Below are 27,276 nucleotides of genomic sequence, written 5' to 3'. Positions count from 1 at the left end.
TGTGCTGAAAATAAAAATCTTGCAATGCAAATTAAAAACTCGTGTAGCTATTTATGGGTTGAACCCAGTTATTCATTAGTCAGCTACTTGATGCTTTTCTGTTCTATCTTGAATAACGTGACGCGTCCATAATGCGTTGTTCCCATAACAGAGATGTAAAGGGCTGTTTCTCTGGCTTTTTTCAAGGCTCATACAAATTGTGGCTTGGCTTGACAAGCAGTCTAATGGTGTAATTCTAACAAAATCCAAATTTTAAACATATTTTATGGGCCTTTACTCGTACACTTTTTGAAATGCAGATGAATGATGAATGAGCACAGAGCAAGATCGCTCAGTGTAAAGCCAAACGTGATTGGTTGAAGCGAGAACGTGCTACGATTGGCCAGCTTGATGTGGCCGTTATCTGATTGGCTTGAGTAGGCGGTGGGTGGAGTCCACTTATTTGTGGATCTGTCTACACGTCCACGCTAGAAGTGTTTCAAAATCCACAAATGCGTGAGGGGATTCACAAATGCACAGGAACCGATTCACAAATGTGTGCAGTGATTTACAAATGCACAGAAAGCGGTTCACAAATAAATGCCAGGCAGAGTTGTGTTTGTAAAATAATAAAACATTTGTAAATATTTTATTTATTTGCAAATCTCATTTTATTTATTTGTGTATTTTATATTTTTTTGTGAAACTCTTTACATTTATTTGTGGATCTTAATCTATTTATTTGAGAATTCGATAAATTTTTGTGAATCTCTTTACATTTATTTGTGAATATTAATCTATTTATTTGGAATATTGCAACAATAATACCCCCATAGTTGAAGCATAGGAGGAAGCAGGATCCACGTGCAATAGGTATTTATTAAATAAACTCAAAACTTCACAAATAACAGCACAACCCACAAACAAAGTTAAGAACCCACAAAGACTGAAGTAGACACAGGGCTTAAATACACAGGCAAACAAGATAACAAGGGGAACGTGGCTAATCAGAAACACCTGGGAAGACTAATAAACAAGAAAAACTACAAAGGACTACAAAACATGGCACAGAACAGGAAAAAACAAAAGTCCACACAAGACAAGGGGAACACAAGACAGGATTCATGACAGAAAGATTATGAGATTCTGTCTAAAAGGCAAAACTGTAATGTTTGGGTGCAGAAACCATTTATACCAGATATTACAGTATTAATATGCAAATAGCTACAAATGTTGTTAACAAGTTAAAAATACATGTTAAAACAGTGTATGAATTAATAAAGAAAAGTTCAAATTATGTGTCATTGGCAATATGACCAAAATCATACTTCAAAATAAGACATTTTAACAATAACAGCAGGTCTGTAAATCAGTTCTGTTCAGGAGGAGTTTTATTTAAATTAAACTGGATTATATTAGAATAACTGATCAATTGTTTACAGTATGATCAGATGCTTTGGGTTTATATATTTCACATTTATTAATACAACAAATTTACAACAAATAACATGTTTTATTGAATGATACATTTTATTGAAGGGTAATTTTGATAGTAATAATAAATATGATTTATATGACACTACAATAAGAACTGAATGACTGATTTCCATAAACACAAGTATAGTTTGAGAAAAGCACAGACTCACAAACACACACTGATCTGACTGTCTATATGAGGAGTCATTACACACATTTATTCTGTCATGTTATTTTACTGTAGTATTAATGTAATGAAGAGAAAATAAGAGACTCTATAACATCTCACTGTTCAACAGAAAATTCAGTTTGCGTATCTACCCCGAAGTGATAAAATTCTGTATCAAAATGTTAAGGCCAGACAAGTAGTTTTTTAAGGCTTGGTTTGTAGGGAATTACAAACCTGCGCACATATATTCAAACGCGAATACCAATAGACTGAATACGCATGTGCACGCCATCAGCGTTCTCACAGGTTTCGCGTTTAAAGTCTGTGTAGAGTTTCCTGTTAAAACGGTGTTAGCCTTTTGTGTTAGCGGCCCCTAAATTAATAACTAATGATCGTTGCGACGGAAGTGAATCAATCAAATTAACTTTATATAGCCAAAACAATCTCTGTTTCTTTAAGCTATCCTTGTATCTCTGTAAAGCCGCTTTGGAACAATCTACATTGTTAAAAGCGCTATATAAATGAAGATGACTTGACTTGTTACTGATTTATCATGTAGCTTAAAGCATTATGGGTAGAATCTCTCTACAGTCTATTCTGATTCATCAACACAATTTCACTGATGATCCAGAATAAACCCAAAACCCAGGATAGAGCGGTTGAGTGAATGTGGTCTGGACTGTGTGTATGAGGCTCATTGTGTCAGAGACGCTGTAGAAGGACAGAGTTCCTGCTCTGTGATCCACGTACACTCCTATTCTACGCCTGATGGACTTTATATGGAGATCAGTCTTTATATTATTGTGTATGAATGAGTAACTGGAGGGAGAGCAAATCAAACTCCAGGACTGATCATTACGTCCAAACACACACTCATCACCCGATCCCTTCCTGCTGATGCTCTTATATGACACTGATATAAATACACTCCTGACCCACTCAATCTCCCAGTAACAGCGTTCACACACACTCTCTCTACACAACACCTGAGGATATAAATAAAATCTGTCTGCATGATCAGGATACTGCTGATCCGTGTTAGTGAATGTAACCACTCTGTTCTCCTCAGACAGACAGAGGAGTTTATTCACTGTGTTCAGATCCAGAGTGAACTGATGAGAATCTGATGGAGAGAAAACACATCAGTGAATTACAGAAACTTTCTATCATGAGTCTTAATTTCAGATCTGACTGAAGTTCATTTAGGGTTTTTCACAATTTCGTATTACAGAAGCATGGGGGGGGGGGGGATCTGTGGCGTGTGCACAAACTGTGATTGACAGTCAGATCTCACACAGCCCTGCGCTGGACCAGAAGAACCGGGAGCGGTGGATTTTTGCAAAACATATAACAGGCTCTAGGTGGAGGTAGAAGCGCGAGTTTTTTTTCTAAAACTGGCTGATTATGTTGTTCTGTCAGACCATAGTGTCGGTTTCAGTGAATATGATCAAAAAAAGATAATTGCGACTTTTTATCTCACAATTGCGAGTTTACATCTCGCAATTTTGACTTTATTTCTCAGAATTGCGAGATGTAAGGTCAGAATTGCGTGAAATAAAGTCGCAATTGCGTGTTATTAAGTCAGAATTGCGAGATATAAAGTCAGAATTGCGATATATAGAGTCAGAATTGGGTGATATAAAGTCGCAATTGTGTGTTATAAAGTCAGAATTGCGATATATAGAGTCAGAACTGCGAGATATAAAGTCAGAATTGTGTGAAATAAAGTCGCAATTGCTTCTTATAAAGTCAGAATTGCAAGATATAAATTCAGAACTGTGTGAAATAATGTCGCAATTGCTTATAAAGTCAGAACTGCAAGATATAGAGTCAGAATTGTGTGATATAAAGTCGCAATTGCGTGTTAAAAAGTCAGAATTGCGAAATATAAAGTCAGAATTGTGTGAAATAAAGTCGCAATTGCTTAAAGTCTAAGTGAATTATTATTTAACCTTTAGGCTACATTATTTGTTAACCCATGGTATTAATACAAACTACACAATAGTACGAGCTGAACTGTTGCTTCATTTATCCAATTTAGAAAAAGTGCTAATTTGGAATTCCACCATGGAAAAAGTGGGCCGGTCTTGGGCCTGAAACTCCCGGGCTGAAAAGTGGCCCTGTGTGTGTGTGTGTGTGTGTGTGTGTGTGTGTGTGTGTGTGTGTGTGTGTGTGTGTGTGTGTGTGTGTTAGAGTGTGTGTGTGAGAGAGAGTGTGTGTGTGTGTGTGTGTGTGTGTGTGTGTGTGTGTGTGTGTGTGTGTGTGTGTGTGTGTGTGTGTGTGTGTGTGTGTGTGTGAGTGAGTGAAAGAGTGTGTGTGTGAGAAAGTGAGTGTGTGAGACAGTGAGTGTGAGTGTTATGTGTGAGTGAATATGTGTGTGAATGTGTGTGTGTGAGAGAGAGAGAGTGTGTTTGTGTGTATACGTACATTTGTGTACTCCTGCTCTAATCCTGATCTCTCCTCCATGATCCACACTACAAAAGACACACAGTGTCATAGTTAATCAGTAAACACACACACACACAAACACACTAACCCACACAAAAACACTCTCTCTCACACACGCACACACTCTCTCTCAATCTCTCTCTCTTGCAGCTTGTCTCTCTATTCCTGTTTTTTCCCAAACTGTTCTGATATGTAATTTTTTGATGCACAAATAAATGTTAGCACTGTGCATTTGTAATAGAAGATAGGCGCTAATTTTACATTAATTTGTAAAGTATCATATTTAAATGCATAAAACAACTAATTTTACATTTTGGCAATTATGTGCTGTTGACTTCCGCCCATATTAACATTCTTGCACATAGGGATTTAACCCTCTGGGGTCTAAGGTGTTTTTGGGGTCCTTGAGATGTTCTGACATGCCCTGACATTTTTGCTTTTTTCAGTTGCTTATAAACATATTAATGGCAAAAAAAAAAAATACACACTATTTAGCACAAACAGGGCTACCATGAAATGTGAGCAACAAGAATGTACATGTCTGCATTTTTGAGAGAATAATGTTTATGCGTGGTTATTGAAAAAACTAAAAACTAAAGTTTCTGAAATAAGGCCATAAAACACATTCTAAATATGTGCCAATAAGACTTTTGTCTAAAAGATGTCATCGCCTAGTGTTTTTTCTTCAAAATGAAGTGAAAATCACCCTGCCTTATCATTCACATAACACAATACATTGATTTGAATTTTGCAAAGCACTTTCTGTTTGGAAAGGCCATATGCGGAGTGGGCGTCAACGGTCATGCATATATAGTGGTTCACACCTGAGGAGACAATGGGGCCCGCATACTTAATTAGCCATTCATTCAGGTGAGTCACTGAGCCACAAGAATGCAAGAGCAACAGTTGGAAGCATCTCAATTCTTTTTTATTTTTCCACATATTGTGCTTGCAATTTGGCCTATAATATCCAAGGAAAACATGTCTAGTAATTGTGCAGTTAATTCTCATACTGTATTTTCAGTTTTGGAATATTTATGCTCTCCCCAAATTTGTCAATAATAAAACACAATAAAAGTTATTTAAAGAAAAGGCTTATATTTACCTTTTAATAGTTTGTTTACATCTACCTTGTAAATATATTTTTTTATTAAAAAGGTTACAATTACAACAACAATTCAAGTGTAATCTTTCTTTGTAAAAACTAAAGTATACATTTTATCATACATATTTCAAAGTTAAGGATTTGATTGATTATTTGATAACTTTATTTTTGACAAAACATATTATATTTAACATAAGCAAATATTGGCAAACAAAAGCTTATTTGAGGTGGCAGATATTTTACATTAAAAATGTATAATCTATCCAAAACTAATCAACGAAATGTTGTCTTTCATATGTCTGTAACATAGGTCTTTCATTTTTATTATAAGAAATATAAATGTTAATTTGCAGTTTAAATCCAGGAAATTTGTTAATGAAAAAATTATTAAAAGTAAGATACAATTGATACAAAACGAAATTCGTTTTAAAGAAAGGATTTGTACTTTCTGTTTTGAGGTCTCTGTGAAAGTTTGAAAGTCTTTTAGTGATTTTTTTAGAGCGCTCGTGTCCATAATGGAGAACTGTCACGTAATATTGTTTTTTCCTCATAAATGCGAACACGAAAAATAAAAGACAAAAGACTTTTAAGTAAAACTTACTCCGAAATTGTGTTCTCGGTGGAATTCGCTCTTCAAAATGCTGCCGTTCGTCGTCTGAGTTACAATCTTCCTCTGAGGAAAAGGTGCATTCTTTATTCCTTTTCCATTGCAAGAAAAGGGCGTCTTTATTACCGGAGAAGCGTGTCATACTCAAAACGCGATGAACTATCAGTAAGTCTGATGAAGAAACTTTTTATGGCATTGATCGGGGGGCGGGTGCGCTGCATACTAGATCATCTAACTATTTACATGTGAATCGCGCCGGGGGCGGGGCGGCCGCAGCTGATTATAGAGATAATGAGGCAGAAGGAAAAACGGTACCTCTCCTTGCTTTCAAACGGATTACATGAGTTGAATACATTTGTTTTTTATATAAATTACTTCATTTAAAAGAGGAGATTTCAAGCTTCATAAAGACATATCTCACGTGCCTGTGTGAGAAGTATTCGCTGAGTTATGATTCATTTTCGGACGCGTTTCAGAATGGACTACACGGACAGAGAGAAGGCAGAACTCGCTTCGTGTTTATTTTTCTTTATTTGGCGAAAAGCACAACACTTTGTTTTTATTGTGAGTGTACACAAAAATAATACACACTTAACAGGATAGATTGATGTATAACACAAGCATATAAGATAAAAATTTATATTTTTATTTTATTATTTTTTTGCACTCATACGGAAAAAAACGAGCCTATCGCGCCGGCGCGATAGCCGACCTCAGGGGGTTAAAAGAGAATATATTTTTTCCCCTTTTGTACTGAGTTTAATTTAGGTATAATAGAACTGTTTGTGAAAGTGTGTGAAATAGACTGAAACATGAAATACATGTTGAAATATTAAATACAGGAAGGTAAGCAACCTTTCAATGCTAATTAAATATAAGTGTATGACACAAGGATGTTTTTATGCTCCATAATATAAAACATTACAATATAAAATAAATTAATATGAGTGTTTACACTGTAATATGATGATTATTAGAATGTTTAGACCAGTGTTTACTGTGTTAGTGAATATCTGCTCAAACTGCTCAAATGTTTACATTCTACATCTCTGCAAGCACTATGAGTTTGAGTCACTTATGATGTGCATTTGAAAAGCAAAACGCGCCAAATATTAGATGTTTTTACTCCAAACTCACTTCATAACATCAGTCGAGTGTTTGAAATAATTTCCATTTGGGATCTGAAGTGGCTTCTCATTACAGAATGAGGCAGACAGTATATTAATTTGAAGTACTCTTTGTGTAATAAAATTTATGTCGATTACCATTGCATCATAAATATACTTTATGCTTATGAAAATACCTGAGATGGTTTGTGATTATACATTTAAGAATCTGTTTAAGATCTGCTGATCCTACATCCTGATATAACATCACATGAAAAACTAAGGTAAACTACACTGTATTGGGAATTCAAGGTGAAAATGATGGTATAAATTTATTGATTAGATTCAGTATAGTTTCAAGTGAGGGGGTCTTTGATCTTCTTACTGAGAGTCAAACTATGTGTGAATGTTTACATAGTCTTAGCTCTTGTGACCAGCTACTGTTTATACCAGGGGAAGGCAAGTAAGTTTGGTATGGGGCCAAAAAAAAAAAAAAAAATCCTTGGTATAAAAATATACACGCATAAAAACCTGGAGAACTGTCTGCGGATTAAAGTGACATCCATATCATCCAACATCCAAAAAATCATGACTGATGGAAGATGCCAGTTTTCAAATTAAGTGAGTAGCCTACTAAGCCAGTGTAATAGCCAAAATGTATTTTGAACGTAGTTACTGAATTTAATCTAAGTTTAATTCATGTAGCCTACTCCTGTTTACTCTGTCATTTCAGGAGTATAAGCATTTGCACCCCCAGCTGTTCTGCATCCATGATCAAGAAATTAGTTGTTTGCTGACTGTCTTGTCAATCTAATTTGACAAAAAAGGAATAACTTTGTTATTGTTCACATGTTGGTGCTGAAGCCTTGCGTTATAAGCAAACATTTCAATGGTTCACTGTTAGTTTTTTCATACCACACATTTCATGACTGCTATTTTAGAGGTGTGTCTAGCGATCCACAGACTCTTTTGAATGTCTTTCAAAACTTTTAAAAAGTTTTAAGTTAAAAAGTTAAAAAAAGCTCTCAATTCATTTCAAGATAAAACATTGCTGCAAAAACGTTCTCATACTTTTATTTTGAAAGCAAAATCACCAACAACGAAGTGATTGTGAGTAACAGTTGCAGTCATGACAGATCTATTTCAGAACCAGCCGCTATCAAAATAATCTGGCTGCGGACACGGGCCAGATATTATTGCTGGTGGGCCAGTTTTGGAGTCAATTTTTGACGTGTACACGGATAAGGCAAAATGTACTCAAACTCCCAAAGGGGGCCTCGCTTTTTTAACAGTTTTACTGTTAATTTTTAACAGTATTACTGGGCCTGTAATATCAATAAGCTTTTGTATTGGACCAACTCCTCAAGAGTTTCTGAACACCCTGTTTGGGCCCGAATGGAATTGTCATCCTCATAATTCTCCCTTCATTCTGTGAGTAAGCAATTTATCTTTACTACCATCATGTTCTGATCCAGTTTTTCGTGACTGGTCTTCTAGGGGTCTCAGTACCATCAATGACATTTATGATAAAGGAATATTTATATCCTTTAGATAGTTTGATCTTCCCAAAACACATTTTTTGCTTTTTTAGATCAGACATTTTGTACAAAATCAGTTTGCCCAGTTTTCTAATCTTCCTCCTGATTCTAAAATGGACACCCTTCACAGGAAAGGGCTAATTTATGAATAAATAGATTAATTAAATTCTGACCCCTCTATTTCACTCAAAAATACTTGGGAACAAGAGCTGGTGGTCACTATACTTGAAATAGAGTGGGATTATATAATTGATTTAGAACATTCTTACTCTATATGTGCCCGGCACAGTTTGATGCAATGCAAGATTCTTCACAGAGTACACTACACCAATGCCAGACTAGCCAAAATATACACAGACAGAAGTGACAGTTGCAATACTGGAAAAAATCTCCAGCCAATCACACTCACATGCTCTGGTTAGAGAAAAGCAGAGCTGTGGTTCATTTAATTTGTATATATACTAGATGTTGTATCTGCACAAAATGCCAATAAATATATTTTGTAATAAGAAAAGCCGGGTATGTGCACATGCATCACCTCATTGAACCTCACCAAACACAGCCCCATACTACATAAGCTGCAAAACTATTTTACTGATGAAATAGCAGGGCAGCGTGACAACAAATTTCTGTGGTATGAGTGTGTCTTTACTCTATGTGTATGCGTTTTTATGGGAGAGTGGGAGAAAGTGAATAAAATTATTTTGTAACTTGGAAATGGTTTGTGATTTATATCCTATTCTTTGTTATATTTTCTTAGTCTTTGTGCGTTTTGGTTCTTTTGCTGTTGTAGGCTGTCAGGACCTCTGAATAAATGAAATAATTCTGCAAAATTGATATATAAAGACCTAGAACTACTTTACCTGTGCGTTTACTGGAAATAATTGCACACTTTAGAATTTTCGTCAGCCAATCAGAATGAAGCATTCAATAGTCTCGTAGCATATCTAGAGCTAAACCTCTGCAAACTTTTGTAAATGTAGTAATGTAATATATATAATAAAGTGTAACTGGTTTGTAATAAGTAATACTGGTTAAGATTGTAATGCTGTTTTTGTTGTTGCTTAAAACTCTACTTACTTGAGTTTATCCAGTCTGTAGTTTGGATCCTCCAGTTTATCAGTGAGCAGCTTGACTCCTGATTCTCCTGGGTGATTGTAGCTCAGATCCAGCTCTCTCAGGTGTGAGGGGTTTGAACTCAGAGCTGAAGACACATATCCGCAGCCTTCCTCTGTCACCATACAGCCAGACAATCTACAAAGACATACAGCAACAGTCCTCATGACATTAGTTTGGCAATCAGGCGTTACTATCACACACTGACCTTGGCTGCATTTCCCAAAAGCATCATAAGCCTAAGTTGATCGTTGAGACCATTGGTGGCAATTGTTCTACGATCAACCTAGGCTTACGATGCTTTTGTGAAACTCATCCCTGTGCAGTTTGTATTTGCAACTGTTATTGTCTATAGAGTCAAAAAAGTGTCTGTGGAAATGTACCAGAGTAAAAATATGACTTTTCTAAATGAAGTTAAGTCGTCAGACACATTTATGGTTATTTGCATTATAGAAATATCCATCCATCCATCTTCTTCCACTTATCCAGGGGGGCCGGGCAGCAGTCTAAGCAAAGAAGCCCAGACTTCCCTCTCCCTAGACTCTTCCGGGGGAATACAGAGGTGTTCCCAGGCCAGCCGGGAGACATAATCCCTCCCCGGGAAGGCGTCCAGGAGGCATCCGGAACAGATGCCCGAGCCACCTCAGCTGGCTCCTCTCGATGAGGAGGAGCAGCGGCTCTACTCTGAGTTCCTCCCGAGTGACCGAGCTCCTCACCTTATCTCTACGGGCGCACCCAGCCACCCTGTGAAGAAAACAGGCCACCTGTATCCGGGATCTTGTCCTTTAGGTGATGACCCACAGCTCATGACCATAGGTGAGAGTAGGAAAGTAGATCGACCGGTGTGATGAGGTTCAGTGTTTGGAAGGAAGAAGACAGGGTTGGCGTGACTGAGACTTGTACGTTTTATTTTGAAATCTCAAAACAATAAACAAAGCAAAAGGCGTGCACACAGCGCATTCACCATAGCCTCGCTACAGCACCAAAAATAGTCTCACATTAAAACTCTTTCCACAGCTTGTGCTCAACTCTTTCCACTTGATCAGCTCAGAATCATTCCACAATGTTGTCGGCCACTCTTTCCAATTGATGACGGCGCACGAGTCTTCAGTCCTTCTCTCTCTCACTCCACAATGGCTTATATCAGGTCTCTCCATGCCAATTACTGCAACAAGACACAGGTGTTCGTCTTTTGCACTTGACCTACTTACGCACCGCTCGTCTCCTTTCTCTCTCTCTCTCCCGTTACAGACCTCACGGAACCATGCCCCCTTTGCCACAACCGGTAAATCGAGAGCTTTGCCTTGCAGCGTAGCTCCTTCACCATGACAGACCGGTACATCGACCGCGTTACTGCAGAAGCTGCACCGATCCATCTGTCAATCTCCCGTTCAATCCTTTCCTCACTTGTGAACAAGACCCCAAGATACTTGAACTACTCCACTTGAGGCAGGAACTCTCCACCAAGCTGAAGCAGGCAAGCCACCCTTTTCCGACAAAGTACCATGGCCTCGGACTTTATTACAGAAATATTTATACCTATTTCAACCTTTCATTAGGTATTTTTTATTTTTAACTGTTAGCAGTAATTTCAATTGACTATTCTGTTTTTTATATTTTATTTTATTGTTTTGAATTGAAAATATATAATCTACATTTAGATAAGAAACATGAAGTAACAATCATACAAATAAGAGTGAATGTGTGCATATTTTAAAATAAATTATTGTTTGCAAGTAGTTCAAATGCATTAATTTACAATGAATTCTAGTAGCTAATAAATTCCTAATTTTCCTTAAATATCTTCAAATTTAAACTAACTTAAGATTTTATTTTAGCAGAAAACCTCAGAGAGCTAATTACAATAAAACACAAATTATACACCTTAATATTTCTTAATTGTTGAGAGATTTATAAACAATTCTCATTACAAAATTGGGATTAAAATTGTTGATTTTAACATTTTCAGATCCATGTTATGAGTAGGCCAAACTCACTTGCAGGAGTTCATGTGGAGTAGCATTTACTGCAGTGGACTCAAACTCAGTTCCTCGAGGGTCACCGCCCTGCAGAGTTTAGCTCCACCCTAAATAAACATGTCAGATCCAGCTAATCAAAGTCAACAGTATTACTAAAAACTTCCAGACAGGTGTTTTGGAGCTGGTTGGATCTAAATTCTCCAGGACAGTGACCCTCCAGGAGCTCAGTTTGAGACCACTGATTTACTGTGAACTGAGTCGCTCTGAAACACTGAAAACACAGGATCATGAGTTGCTTGTGTATAAATTAATACAGTGCCATGCTTCACTCTGAAACACAGAGCATGTCAGTGCTAGGTTTATTAAGTAGTTTTGGCCACTAAAGGCCCTCATTGTGTTTCCTTTTATTTTCCTACCATCATTCATGTGTTAGTGTTCTTACTTGTGCTTCGTTTCCCGTGAGTAGTAAGTAGCTCTGTTCCAATTATTTTTTTATATATTTTGAGATCAACCTCTTCAGTCTTTGATAAATTACTCTTGTGTTTGATTTTCTGACATTTGCTTTTTTTTTGTTGACATTTTTAGATGTTTTTTAATTTACCTTTTTGGGAAACACTCACCCTCTTGGCTTTTTGTATTGACTCCTTGGAAAAAAATTGGAGTTACAGTTTTGGAATTACTTTATCATTAGCCTTCTACATTCAGCCCTCACAGCCTAGCTATAATCTTGGTCCTTACAGTCAGAATGTATATTTATATGAATGAATACATCACAACCTTCACAATTTGATTTTCATACTAAGCCATATCCTGTTCTTTCAAACATGCATTGTTAGAATTCATGAAAAAAAAATCCCAGCCAACTGATGAGTAACACTGTTTCAAGTTAATCGCCATTTGGTGTGTGGTGTTAATTTTGAAACCTGGCTGAGATGCTAAGCATTCCGAGCCATTAGATGGCGCTGCTAGCTTGTTCAGTGCTGTCAGAAGCAATCCATGTATGAAATAGAAGCATAAGTCATTTTGCAAATTCAAACTTTATACAGTCAATTCCTGTCCCCCCACCCCAAGCAATATTTTTCCCAGACTTGTGCAGTCCATGTGGGTCATACTTCTGTATAAATATGAAAAAAAAAAATCACATTCCTGCAAATGTTGTTTTGTCTCTTGGGGGCGCTAAGCGGCCGCTTACCTCACTTATTGGTTAAGTCCGCCTCTGATTATAGCATAGTTAATTATTTTAAAACCATTTACCTCAGTATTTCCAGCTTACAGTTTGGGCTCTTCAGTCCATCAGAAAGAAACTTCACTCCAGGATCCTTCAGGTCATTGTTACTCAGGTCCAGCTCTCTCAGAAAGGAGTTTGAGGATTGTAAAACTGAAGACAAACGTTCATAAGACTGAAAAGTGAGATTACAGCACTGTAACCTGTGTAGAGAACAAAACAAACATCAATAGTAATGCTTATTAGCTATTATAATCTGGAGCTTTAAAATACCTTTAACTGTAATGATGTAGGCAAAGCTAAAACAATTTTCTCTTCATAAAACATCAAACCAGCATTTATATCACATACATTACATTTATTCATTTTTTTGAACAGTCTAAGCCAGCAAGTCACCCATTTAAAATGAAGGCAATTACAAAGGACTAATAGTGTATAAAAATGAATGTTAAGGAGACTCTTACAGTGCTCTTCTGGTGTTTTTGATCACTGGCAGCAGTCTCATCAGTGCTTCATCAGATCTTCTGTATTTCTGCAGTTCAAACTTCTCTTGAGTCTCTTCTGACATCTGTAGCACAAACACCAGACCAGACCATTGAGCAGAGGACAGATTCTGTGCTGAAAGTTTTCCTGAGCTCAGATTCTTCTGGATTTCCTCCACAAAGTTATCTTTCAGTTCACTCAGACAGTGGAAGAGATTAATGGTCTTCTCTACTGATTTCTCCTTCTCTATTTTCTTTTTGATATAGTCAACAGTGTTTTTCATGTTCTCTGTTCTGAGTTCCAGTCCTGGCAGTAGTCCCTTCAGGTCACTCTGATTGGACTCCAGACCCAGAAGGAACCGAAGGAAAAGGTCCAGGTGTCCGTTCTCACTTTCTAAAGCCTTCTTGACTGCAGCCTTATGAAGCTGAAACAGTGGCTTTTTGGAGAGTCTCCATGTCAGTTTTTCTCTCCAGGATTGAAGAAATAGGTTAGCTTTCTCATCTTTGCCCATCATAAACACATAAAGAGCAGCAAGGAATTCCTGCATGCTGAGATGTACGAAGCTGTAAATGTTTCTTGTTGAAACCTTTTCCTCCTGAAACATTTGAGTGCATAACCCAGAGTACAATGACCCTTTTTGGACATCTAGTCCACATTCCTCAAGATCTTCTTTGTAGAAAATCAGGTTTCCTTTTTCTAGCTGTTGAAAAGCCAGTTTCCCAAGCTTCAGAATAATCTGATCAAAAGACTCTGCATTGGAATTAGGTTCGGGCTCATCACAGTATTTTTCTTCCATCTGATGCTGCTGAGAAATTAAGAAGCTTGTGTACATCCCTGTGAGAGTTGTGGGAGTTTTGTCATTGTTCTCTCGATCCAGTAGAGGCTGAAGAACAATAAGAGAGATCCAGCAGAAGACGGGGATGTGGCACATGATGTGCAGACTCCTGGATTTCTTGATGTGACTGATGAGGTTTCCAGCAACCTCAGGACTGCTGTTATTCTTGAAGTATTGCTCTTTCTGTTCATCATTAAATCCTCGCACCTCTGTCACCTGATTAATGTAGTTTCGGGGTATCAGACTGGCTGCTGCTGGTCTGGATGTGATCCAGATGAGAGCAGAGGGAACCAGATGTCTCTTGATAAGGTTTATTATTATCTTACTCACAGTTGTTTTTTCATTTACATTTGTAAATGTGTCATCTTCTTTAAAGTTCAAAGTAAAGCGACATTCATCCAGCCCATCAAAGATGAACATAACTTTACCATCACCTTCAGGAAGAGAGGGCAATTCTTCAGGACTACTAAAGAAGTATTTGTTGAGCAGTCCCATGAGACTGTACTCTTCTTTAATCGAATTCAATCTACGGAATGGAAGTGGAAATATGAAGACTATATCCTGATTTTCTGTTCGTTTAGCCCAGTCAAAGATGAATTTATTGACAGAGACAGTTTTTCCCACTCCAGCAATTCCCGTTGTCAGCACTTTTCTGTTTCGTCGACCCGTGTCACACTGGACTTTAAACATGTCATTACACACGATTGGCTTCTCCTTGGCAGTCAATCGGTTGTGATTTGATTCGATCTGTATCACCTCATGGTCGTTCACTCTTCCTCCAGTCTCATTCCCCACCACATATAAATCAGTGTAAATATCATTCAGGTATTCCAGATGACCCGTCTCTGAATTACCAACCAATATCTGCTCGTAGTCCTGTTTTAATTTGTTCTTCAGTCTGAGGCTGGTCTCTGTGTAATCATGAAGAGTAACTTCTCTATCGTCTGCAGTTGAGCCTTTAAGAAAAAGGGAAAAAGACAGCAAAGACTAAGTGATCATGTTTTTCATAAAATCATGCTTCTACTATATTCAAATTAATCACACTCTTACTGCAGTAGTGTTTATATGCACGTCTTACACTGATTATGCTGAAGACATATATGGTGATGGAAGTGCTTTGATAAATGCTGACTCGAATGCAATTGGTCATTATTTACTCACTCTCAAGTTGTTTCAAATCTTTATGAATGTATTGTTTTCCCTACTATGGAAGTCTGTGGGGTCCATCAACTGTTTGGTTACTGAAATTATTCAAAATATCTTTCTTTGTGTTCAGCAGAAGAAATACATTCATACAGGTTTTAAACAACTTAAGGGTGAGTAAATGACAGAATTTTCATTTTTAAGTAAACTATTCCTTTAAGGCCATGCTGACCAAACTTATTACAAGATTTTTGATCAAACCATTGACATCTAGCAAACCAATCAAGACATGAGACTGTATTAGGGTTAGGTTGGGGTTATTGCAATAACCCTGCGTATATAGGAGTTGCTTGTAGAAGTTTTAATTCAGGGTTTAAAACTCTTGTAAACCATTTAACCATTCGTAAAATCATGACTAGACAGTATGTTCTAATAAATGTACTTATATAAGATCTGCTGCTGTTCTTGGCCCTGTACTTAAGTTGGCTTGAGAAAGCCAACTTACTGAAATCCTATTTAAACGTATTACTATTACTGAAACTACTGACTGCTACTCCTCCTAATGGTGCGTTCACACTCACCAATGTGAATTTCAATGTTAAGTCAATGCAAAGACGCGTTACGCGCGTAAAAAATTCCTGCGGCGTGAATGAGGCGTAGAGTGCGGCGCGGTAGACGCGAGTACGCCTCATTCGCGCCGCAGGAATTTTTTACGCGCGTAACATATCGTAGCGTATGTAGTGCTTTTTGTGCATTCACGCGTTTGACGCGAATTCGCGTCTGCCGCCCGAGTTGAAAAATCTGAACTTCTGCGTCAATTCACGCCGCGTTAACCAATCAGGAGCCTGCTTGCTGCTGTCACGTGGGGAACTAAAAACAAAGTAAATTTTTATCACATAAAAACTTGATTTCAATATATGAGACATATTCATTTTGTATTGAATGCTATTCCATATCTAAATCCAGATTATATGAAATATTGTTATTCTAATGTAAAGACAACCAATATACTTTAGTGTATAAGAACATAGTTCGTGTCTGGACAGTGTTATGTGAGTGAAAAAAATCACAGGACCGGTTAATTACTTTCGGAGGCTGGCTCCATTTATCATCAATACAAAAATAAATTACAGATTATGTGGGTGAGGGCGAGGGTGATCCTCACTCCGATGCGGGACAACAGGTCATCAAACTGGGCGCAGGACAGGCGGAAGCACCGCTGATAGCGGCCGTCATCCAGGCGCAGCTCCTGGAGCAACTCGCCAAACTGGGTTCGCCTCCGAAGGGTCTGGTGGATCCAAATACGGAAACGATTATCCCTACGCTGCTGTTCTGCTCTCCAGAGTAAATACAGAGCAGTGACTCTCTCGATAAATGATCGATCAACATCAGACATCTTGTAAAAAGATGGCCGCCAATGGGTTTCGAAACTTTTGCCTCTGATGCACGTAAATTTCGCTTCAAACTTTTGTTTTTAATTTCGCTCTTGACGCGCGAATGGACACAATGTGGTCAAGCGTATAACTAGACGCGGCAGGTGCGAATTTGACGCGCTATTCGCGTCCGGTGTGAACGCACAGTAAGGCATCTGAGTTTAGTTTACACAGCTGAGTTTAGGCTGCTCTAAAGCGGCTTTGAGTCAGCTCTGAATTCTGTGTAAAGACGCAATGCCACATAAAATACTTAAAATATGACGGGTCTGACCCACCTCAGCCCCTGAAACGTTTGGTTCAGTGTAAATGAAAAGCAAACTTGTGGCGCCCTAAACAACGTAATTTGGCCTAGCTCCATATTGTTTTAGCCAAATAAAAAAAAAAGTCTGCCAACAAGGGTCAATAAAGTAAAAGAGTCCTGTGCTCACATCGTGAAGCAAACCACCAAAATAACAGAATTGTTGACTCGTAGTGTGTAATCATTTGGCTTTCGCCATTTGTAATCTTCCTTTGAAGAGACTGGAAGATCAACGCGCTGCTACATTTCACTCAGATACGATAAATGCTTATTTGGCGTCACTGTGATAATACATTGTTATATTATATTCCAAAAATCATCTCCTTGAGGATGATATATCACCCACACACAACAGTCTGGTGACATCTGCTGTCTTGCCTGAAATGTTAACGCTAGCATAATTGTTCATGCTTTCTGGCTCTTTAAAAAAAACAACTTTTGACCTCTTTTAATGCTGCAGTGATCTACCCGGTGTAATAATTCATAATTTCTTTTTAGCATTTGCTCAATCTGAAACAATTTTATTAAGAAATATAACTATCAGTACCACATAATTATGACAAACCTCAAAGAGTGAGATATAGCACTTCAGTTTTTCAAATCAAATTCATTTTTTTATTTGTCTCAAGTTTTAATACATTTTTTATTTCATTATTATTAAATTCATTTCTGTAGTTTTAAAATAGTTATGTTCAAAGCATTGTTTCACGCGATTTGTGAAAATGTGTAAATGCAAATTTTGTGATTTTACTATCTACACTGAACAAAATTATAAAAGCAACACTTTTGATTTTGCCCCAAATTTTCATGAGCTGAACTCAAAGGTCTTAGACTTTTTTTATGTACACAAAACGCCTATTTCTCTCAAATATTGTTCACAAATCTGTCTAAATCTGTGTTAGTGAGCACTTCTCCTTTGCCGAGATGATCCATCCACCTCACAGGTGTGACATATCAAGATGCTGATTAGACAGCATGATTATTGCACAGGTGTGCCTTAGGCTATCCACAATAAAAGGCCACTCTAAAATGTGCAGTTTTACTGTTAAAAAATATATATATATATATATATGGAGGGGGGGAGAGTATCTGGTGTGACCACCCTTTGCCTCACGCAGTGCAACACATCTCCTTCGCATAGAGTTGATCAGGTTGTTGATTGTGGCCTGTGGAATGTTGGCCCACTCCTCTTCAATGGCTGTGCGAAGTTGCTGGATATTGGCAGGACCTGGAACACGCTGTCGTATACGCCGATCCAGAGCATCCCAAACATGCTCAACGGGTGACATGTCCAGTGAGTATGCTGGCCATGCAAGAACTGGGATGTTTTCAGCTTCCAGGAAATGTGTACAGATTCTTGCAACATGGGGCCGTGCATTATCATGCTGCAACATGAGGTGATGGTCGTGGATGAATGGCACAACAATGGGCCTCAGGATCTCGCCACAGTATCAAAATGCCATCAATAAAATGCACATGTGTTCGTTGTCCATAACATACGCCTGTCCATACCATAACCCCACCGCCACCATGGGCCACTCGATCCACAACGTTGACATCAGCAAACCACTCACCCCCATGACGCCATACACGCTGTCTGCCATCTGTCCTGTACAGTGAAAACCGGGATTCATCCGTGAAGAGAACACCTCTCCAAAGTGCCAGATGCCAGCGAATGTGAGCATTTGCCCACTCACGTCGGTTACGACGATGAACTGCAGTCAGCTCGAGACCCTGATGAGGACGATGAGCATGCAGATGAGCTTAATTCTTTGGTTATGCAAACCGATTGTTGCAGCAGCTGTCCGGGTGGCTGGTCTCAGAAGATGCTGGATGTGGAGGTCCTGCACTGGTGTGGTTACACGTGGTCTGTGGTTATGAGGCCAGTTGGATGTACTGCCAAATTCTCTGATACGCCTAATGGAGACGGCTTATGGTAGAGAAATGAACATTCAATTCACGGGCAACAGCTCTGCTGGACATCATGCCAATTGCACGCTCCCTCAAAACTTGTGACATCTGTGGCATTGTGCTGTGTGATAAAACTGCACATTTTAGAGTGGCCTTTTGGGGCCAGCCTAAGGCACACCTGCTCACTAACACAGATTTAGACATATTTGTGAACAATATTTGAGAGAAATATGCCTTTTGTGTACATAGAAAAAGTCTTAGATCTTTGAGTTCAGCTCATAAAAAATGGGGCCAAAAACAAAAGTGTTGCGTTTATAATTTTGTTCAGTGTATCCATCGTCACGTTAAATCGTGTTAAATCATGCTGGAAACATGGTAAATCATGCTGCCAACATGGAAAATAATGCTAGCAAAGTGGTAAAATTGTGTTAAATCATGCTAGCAACAAGCTAACAATGTGCTAATTAAGCTAACATGCTAGTAATGTTCTAATCATGTAAGCAACATATTAGTTTCAACATGTTAACATGCTAAATCATGCTAACAACATGATAAATCATGCTAGCAACATGCTATTTGAACACCAACTGTTTAACTGCCAGAAGCCCTTGATACTTATTTAAGCTTTAAGCTATCCATCCATCTGGCATTTAAAACTGAAAACTGAAAACCTTGAAACTTCAAACTTCAAGCTTTTAAAACTACAACTTTCGTGCTAATCTTTCTCAAGCCAACCTAGTTTTTATCTAGTAGCTGCTACTGTAGTTTGCACAGAGCAAAGTTTATGTCAAACCATCTCATTGGTAAACAGTCAATCACATTACAGTCACTGTAAATTAAACGGTACCTTGCTTGTGATTGTTCTCCAGCTGCTCAGCCAGATTATTCTGGTTCATCTTCCTCAGGATCTTCACAGTGATCTCCACAGCTGCTTCTGGTCTAAAACGTCCTACCATCTTATCCACTGTGTCTAAGATATCTGCTTTCTCCATTTCAGACTTTGTTATACACTCATGATCATTCTTTAAGTGCCACTTAAACTTCTTCAGTTCATCTTCTGCCAGTTCATTCAGTGATTTCTCAAGCAGATCTTCAACTTTACCAGACGCCATCATCCTTCACAGATTCACAGCTGCAGGATAAAAAGAAAGTTTTAACCAAAACTGCCAGTGTAAAAATGCTCTAAGTCTTCTATCATGAGAGTTTGACTGAGAAAGTCAGGGAAGAGCAGAAGCAGGAGACAAAGCAATGATGATAATAAAATAAGTTTATTGAATAATCTTAGTTGCGTATGTTTCAATGCTCTGACTTTATCTGGATGTTACACTTTGCCTGACCAGTACAATTCCAACAAGTGTTATTATATCGAGAGGAAAACAATGGAAAATTACTGATTTACAAAACCGTCCTGTGATGCCAAAAATCTTGAAATGGAGACATTCTCTCATCTCTAACTCATGGAGACAAACATCCCATCAAACCACACAATCAAGAGATTAAACAAGAATAGCAAGCATTGCAAGAGCCAGGAAATAAGTAAAATAAATAATATAAAAATATGATTCCATAGTGGCCCCAATATTGATCCAAACCATGTGCCCCACTCGGAGGAGAAAAGACATGATCCGTATTAAGTTTAGCTACCTGTTTATGCAGAACTCTAAATTGTGCACTGCTCTTCCAGTGTTGTCTGGGATATATGAACAACACTCAGTTGCATAAGAGTATATCAAGAGTCATTTGATTTTGTAAAGCATCCTTCCTCATCACATGCACTTCCACTGAAATGTCAGCAATAGAAATAAGTGAGTTTTTGCTGTGGCCACAAACACCTCATGTAGTGCCTGTACCTTCAATCTATAAATTGATCATATTTTCAGTTTCAGGGATTAAATTCTTGGTCTCCCTTATGAAAAAGTTAATTTTATGAAGTATACTTAAGTAATGTTCAAGTATATTTTTAAGTATACTTTATGTAGTAAGTATACTAATATCAATGTGTACTTGTAGTAAACTTGTAAGTGTACTATTTCAATACTGCTTGGGACTAAATTGGCCCACTTTTAGAATATAAAAGTGTACGTTTAAGTGTAACAGTAGTAAACTAAGTACACAACTAGGTTTCTCATTTGTAATGCATCTGTACTACAAGTGAACTTGAGTATACTAGTAGTTTACTATTTTAATTAGAGGTGGGCATAGATTAATTTTTTTAATCTAGATTAATTTTGAAATTAATCTAGATTAATCTAGATTAAAATGGTTCATTTGAATTCTGCCGAAGGCATTCAGAATATGTGTGCCACCCAAATAATGACTATAAAAGTAAGTCTTTGAGAACGGGTTTCTCAAGCCAGGTGGCGCATTAGACCAGGGGCTCATCTCCTGTTTCCAAAATGCATCACAAACTGCTTGAGAAAGCTGTTCTACTCATAGACTGTAAAAGGTTACTACTGTACTGTTACCATCCGTAGGCAACATTAGGTAGGCCTGTTGTTATCAACTACTGTCAATTAGGGATGGGCGATATGGCCTAAAATCCATACTGTGATATACATTGCAGCCTCTTGCGATAACGATATTATAATAAAACCATTTCAGAACAGGTTACACAGACCCTGCTAAACAACAGCTAAATGTTTTTTTTTTTTTTTTTTTGTTTTTTTTGAAAGGGTGTATGTAGTTTTGAGAACATATATTGTGCAAAACTGTAAGTATACAACATAATTTTGCAGATAAATAAAATTTAAGTACACTAGCTGCAGAGACTTAAGTAGGTCTAATGTTTATGACTTGGAACTTATGAAACCCCAAATTTAAAATTATAATATTGTCTAACTGATGTCTGTTCAGTTAAAAAGAAACACAACAACGATTCTTAAAATCGGGCGCTTTTAATAAAAAGAGATTATGTGCTACACCACTCACTAAGATATATTGGGAATAATACGCGCGCGCTGGTATTCAGTGATATGTTTCGTTTTGAATTTGAGGTGCTAGAACGGATTAGTCGTGTGTTAACTTACCGAACTGTTACCCCACACAGTCTACGTCGGACGGCTTAAATCGAACCAAGTCCAAATAATGGATGTTGCACCGATCTTTTACACCAGCTTTCACTTTCAGCCGTGTTTACTTAAGATGACGATGAATATGATGCGTTGCAGCCGGGTGTTCCTCGCGGCCGCGGGTATATTGCGTCATCATAGCTTGTGTAGCTTGAGCCAGCTCCCAACCCAACTTGGAGAATAGATTAACGGCGATATTTTTTTTATCGCGCGATAAGAGTCTCGCGTTAACGCCGATAATGGCCCACCACTAATTTTAATACAAGTAGTAAATGTTTTAGTTTATGAAAGTACACACTGAAGTGTACTCTCAGTAAACTACTAGTTTAGTAGTTTATATTGCAAGTATACTTGTAAGTTTTCTTTAAGTGAACATAACATTATACTTATAGTTTACAATTTATATATTATTTTTGCACTTGCAGTATATTATGTTATTTTACATTTGCATGAGCAATCTTCTATCACTTGTTTCAGCTTCTTCTCCTGTGTTTTGATCCGGAGATTCTGTACTAGAAGATGTGTCATAGCGCCCCCTACCGTATAACAGTGAAAACATGGAAAGCTGGAAAATTCAGTCAATGATGGGGAAAGAGTAAAGTAGAATTAAAGTAAATTCCTATGTACACTACCAGTGGACTAGCCTACACAAAAATTCAGATACGCAGAATTAGAAACATATCTGTTTTATATCAATATTCTAATAAATTATTTTCAAAAAGGTAAGTTTCATAAGACTATATATTTGTATAGCGCTTTTCACAATATGAAAAACTATGTTAAAAAAAGTATATTTAATACGCTACTCGATCAAAAGAGTTAACACAACTACAAGCCAAGAATACTTTGAATAATAAAACTTAAAGGGTTAGTTCACCCAAAAATGAAAATTCTGTCAGTAATTACTCACCCTCATGTTGTTCCAACCACGTAAGACCTTCGTTCATCTTCGGAACACAAATTAAAATATTTTTGATGAAATCTGAGCTATGTCTCACTCCTCCATAGGCTGCTATGTGACCGAAACTTGCTGGCCCAGAAAAGTCATCAAAGAGATCGTTAATATAGTCCAAGTGACTCCAGTGGCTCAATCTTAAGTATATCAAGCGACGAGAATACTTTTTGAGCGCAAAAACAAACAAAAATAACGACTTTATTCCACTTTTCATTTCCTTCTCTCTGGGCCTCTAGTTGGTTCGCGTAGTCTTTTTGCGCAGCGCGTCTGTGTTCACGTCACCACGTAGGCTCACTATTGGCCGACGCCGATGTGTGTGATGCGTGATGACGTGCAACACAGACGCGCAGCGCAAAAACACTACGAAAAGCGCACAAAAAGTATTCTCGTCGCTTGATATACTTAAGATTGAGCCACTGGAGTCACTTGGACTATATTAACGATCTCTTTGATGACTTTTCTGGGCCAGCAAGTTTCGGTCACATAGCAGCCTATGGAGGAGTGAGACATAGCTCAGATTTAAAAATATCTTAATTTGTGTTCCGAAGATGAACGAAGGTCTTACGCGGTTGGAACAACATGAGGGTGAGTAATTACTGACAGAATTTTCATTTTTGGGTGAACTAACCCTTTAAGTATATCTCGATCAAAAGATTGAGTACAAGTATAGGCCAAATATACTTTTCCTTTAGGACTTTTCCCTCAGTATAAGTCAAGTACACTTAAGTGTAATTTTAAGTATATTTCTGAGAAGTATATAAAATGTAGACTGAAAGTAAACCTTCTTATTTTTAGTTTAAAAGAAGTATACTAATAGAACACTTGGAAAAAAATATTTTTCGTAAGGGCTGTGTTATGATTAAAATATGCTTCACATAATCCTATCTTCTGACATTACTCGCATTTCCAGTAATAAATAAGCCAAATAGCATCTTCTTTAAAATCACTTACAAAAGAATAGATGAGCTTTGTTACCGTAAACAAAGTGTGTCATTAGAACAACAAGTGTTTCCATTTCTCATTGTTTGAGGAGTTTTGTCACATCTGGAAAATTCACACATCTGCCTTATAATTGCTCACTACCATTTTCCCTTCAAGGCACCAGGAAGAATTCACTTATTCCCTTCAGATTTCACATTAAGAGCAAACTGATAGCTAGAATCAGCACTGTTGCAGTCAAATTCCATGAACTATAATGTTAATGAGAATAATTTCTGTAGTGACATACACTACTCGTGAACAGCAGTTTGTTGTCTCAGGAGTAATCAACCACATTAAAGACATTAAAGTCTGTAAAGATTTGATTTTGTCAATGGTTCAAAATTGTGCATTTAACACAAGTTTCACCCTGTAATTTAGTACAACTGGAATTTCCAAAAGTCATTGTGAAAATCTACTCTACCACCTCATATTGCCTGTTTTTTCCCCTTTCCCTTTAACACTTTTGCAATTTGTTGTCTCATTAAGCAATTCTATTCTCAATTCAATTCTATACTCTTACTCTAAACAAGTTGTCTGGCAGGTTTATCATTTTGATACCAGAATTGTCAGTTTGGTTGCACCATTCAGATTGAACAAATCATTTAATGCGTTTCACGAAAGCACTATGGTCACAAGTTTCTTCGTTATCACAAAGCATCACAAAGTTGTGTGGTTGGAATTACAGCTCTCCGCCTGTGGTTAGAAGCATAGTTTCTTGTTTTTATAACATGTGGACTTATTAAATTCTTATCTTGAGCAAAATAAGCAAGCTGACATTCAATACAATATCTTTCATTTCGAATATATACTAATTTTATTCTTGTCATTTTTGAAGTTTGCACATGTGCTTTAGTACGTAAGAACGAGCTTATGAATGATTCTGGACATAAAGCACAATAAATGAGAAAAATTTGAATTAGTCCTTAGATGCCATGTGCATAATTTATGTGGCATTAATTTGATCTCAAATGGATTTATTAAAAGAAGTTATTAATCAACTACCGGCATGACATCATTAACTATATCTAACATGGTTGAACTACAAATTTGATACGGTTTCAGGAAATAGTCGTAACTAGTTAGTTGATTTCTTCGATGATGCATCATACTACGCTAGCAGCGAGTTATGTCATTGTACGGGAAACATAGCCCAGATTGTTAAATGCTGGCTGTCCATCACCAAATGACAAAATACATAATCTCATTAAAAATGTCTACAAATTTATAAAACTGATCCCAGATCAGGTAAAAACCATAAACACAGGTTCACTGAGATTGACCCCCAACAGCGAACCATTGACATTTCAAAACATTTGGGAACAGTTGTGATGTAACAATGCCTTGTTTACTAAAATCATGTGACTTTGGCAGTTTGATAAATGCTCCTGACCCCTGGTTCAAAACAAACGATTCACAAAGGTTTCAAAGCTTCACAAAATAGTGCTTCAAAGGCACCCCATCACTAGTGAAGACAAAAATGTTATTGAACCCCAGATGCAAAGAGAGTTGTTGGGGTATAAAGTCTTGGTGCTCTTTGATGCGTGATCGATTACAAGTTCAGTATGGAGTACCACAAGGCTCAGTACTAGGACCATTGCTGTTCACTCTGTACATGCTACCCTTGGGAGATATCATTAAGAAGCATGGCATTAGTTTTCACTGTTATGCTGATGATACTCAAAGTTTAAATGCATAGCTGATATAAAAATTTGGATGACTAGCAATTTCTTACTACCTAATTCTGAAAAAAAAAAAAAAAACAGTTTCTAAATATTGGGCAAAAAAACTCTGCACGTATTAACCCAGAATACGGTCTAACACTTGATGGCTGCTCTGTCAAGTCTTCGTCGTCGGTTAGGAACCTGGGTGTGCTCTTTGATACCAATCTTTCACTTTTCACTTGGAAGCCACGTTTCTAGCATCTGTAAAACCACATTCTTACATCGTAAAAATATATCGAAAGTACGACAGATGCTTTCAATGAAAAATGAGGAACATTTAGTTCATGACCTGAAGGCTAGATTGTTGTAATGCTCTACTGGGTGGTTGCCCTGCACGCATAAAGTCCAGTTCGTCCAAAACGCAGCAGCTAAAGTTTTTACTAAAACTGCGTGAGAATATGGTTGTCTGACGTGAGAAAGTTTAAGAGAACAGTGTCAATAGCGTGAGTCTCGCACTGAATGCCTGAGAGTTGGCAGCCCTGGCACAAGTCTAGACCTGTAATTAAGCATTTCTCCCCGAATCACGGAAGCAAACACCAGTTATTTTGCCATGAGATCTCTTATTTATTATTATATGTCAAGACAGAAAAGAAAGACAATTTACTGGAGAGGTGGTCTTCATTTCCAGCACACAAAGGTTTGGCATTTATATGCAGTCCAAAGGAACTTACATTATCCTTACAAGGTAGAGAAACGTGTTCATGTTTAAAATCGAATGTATATCTCATGCTGCACAATCCTCAGTCCTTATAGAGAATACTTATGCATCAGTGGAAACTATGCTACATTGCATTGCATGGTATTTATAATATGCATTGTATTTATATAGCACTTTTTACAATACACTGATATCAACAGACAAGACAGAACTGGTTACTATGATATGAAACAAAATCTCAGCTTTCAAATTCTGTCAATTTTATTACAAACAGTTTTGGCCCTCCATTTTCACACCAAGCTAAACTCAAAAGTTGGCAGCCCTGCTAGTGCTAAGCTAAAAATGTGCTAAGCTAAAAAAAATTCCCTTTGTATGCAATTATTAATTATTTTGGCCACGACAATCATGTAGTGAAAAATCTTTGAAAAAAAATCTCCTAATCTAAATGAGAAATGTTGTGAGATGAATGAGGCTATTTATGAAGAGAGATACAGAGACAAATGAGTCTTCAGAAAGCTGTGTTGATCAAGTTTAGATCAATGTGAATCCATACAATGACACTTTTAAATCTAAATCTATTAGTATTTTATAAAGTAGTATTTACTAACCATGACGATTGTTCCTCCACTGAACCTTGAACTGTCTTGAGCAGAAGTTATTTTGAAAGTCATAAAGGACTGTGGAGGGGGAAGTTTTCTTCAGAACTTAAACCTGTTAAAACAGAAATCTTTCAGAAAACTAGTAGAACCAGTTTCAAAAGGAGTTGTTGTCATGGTTCATGAATTCACTGTCTCTTCCTTGTCTCGTGTGTGTGTGTGTGTCCTGCCGTTACCCCTGTTCATCAGCGCCAGCCGCGCATCAGCACCCACTGATTATCAGCGCCAGCCTATCTACGCCTCTTTATATGCTCAGTGAACGCTGTCTTGTGTTGTCAGATCATTGTGGAGTTTCCCGGTGTTGTTTCCCATTCCCGTTTCTGTCTGGCGTCTTCGTGGTCGGTGTTTCCAGTCTGGATGTTCTCCCCGTGTTCTTCGTTCCCGTC

General features: G+C 37.6%; 1 protein-coding gene across 1 annotated transcript; it reads right to left on the bottom strand.

The window, feature by feature from the left end:
* Nucleotides 1-824: 824 nt before the first annotated feature.
* On the bottom strand, nucleotides 825-27,264 carry LOC307157322 (protein NLRC3-like). The gene is made up of 7 exons (XM_079869191.1): nucleotides 26,843-27,264; nucleotides 19,699-19,983; nucleotides 13,213-15,022; nucleotides 12,778-12,951; nucleotides 9,509-9,682; nucleotides 4,052-4,098; nucleotides 825-2,747 (listed from the first exon to the last, which is right to left on the bottom strand). The coding sequence occupies exons 2-7, from the start codon at nucleotides 19,964-19,966 to the stop codon at nucleotides 2,230-2,232; spliced, it is 2,991 nt and encodes a 996-aa protein (XP_079725317.1). The 5' UTR covers nucleotides 19,967-19,983; nucleotides 26,843-27,264; the 3' UTR covers nucleotides 825-2,229.
* Between the last annotated feature and the right edge of the window lie 12 nt (nucleotides 27,265-27,276).

Source organism: Squalius cephalus, assembly GCF_949319135.1.
Source record: "Squalius cephalus genome assembly, chromosome: 4".
Lineage (NCBI taxonomy): Eukaryota > Metazoa > Chordata > Actinopteri > Cypriniformes > Leuciscidae > Squalius > Squalius cephalus.
Note: the sequence above shows the minus strand (reverse complement) of the source record. Positions and strands in the feature narration are given on the sequence as shown.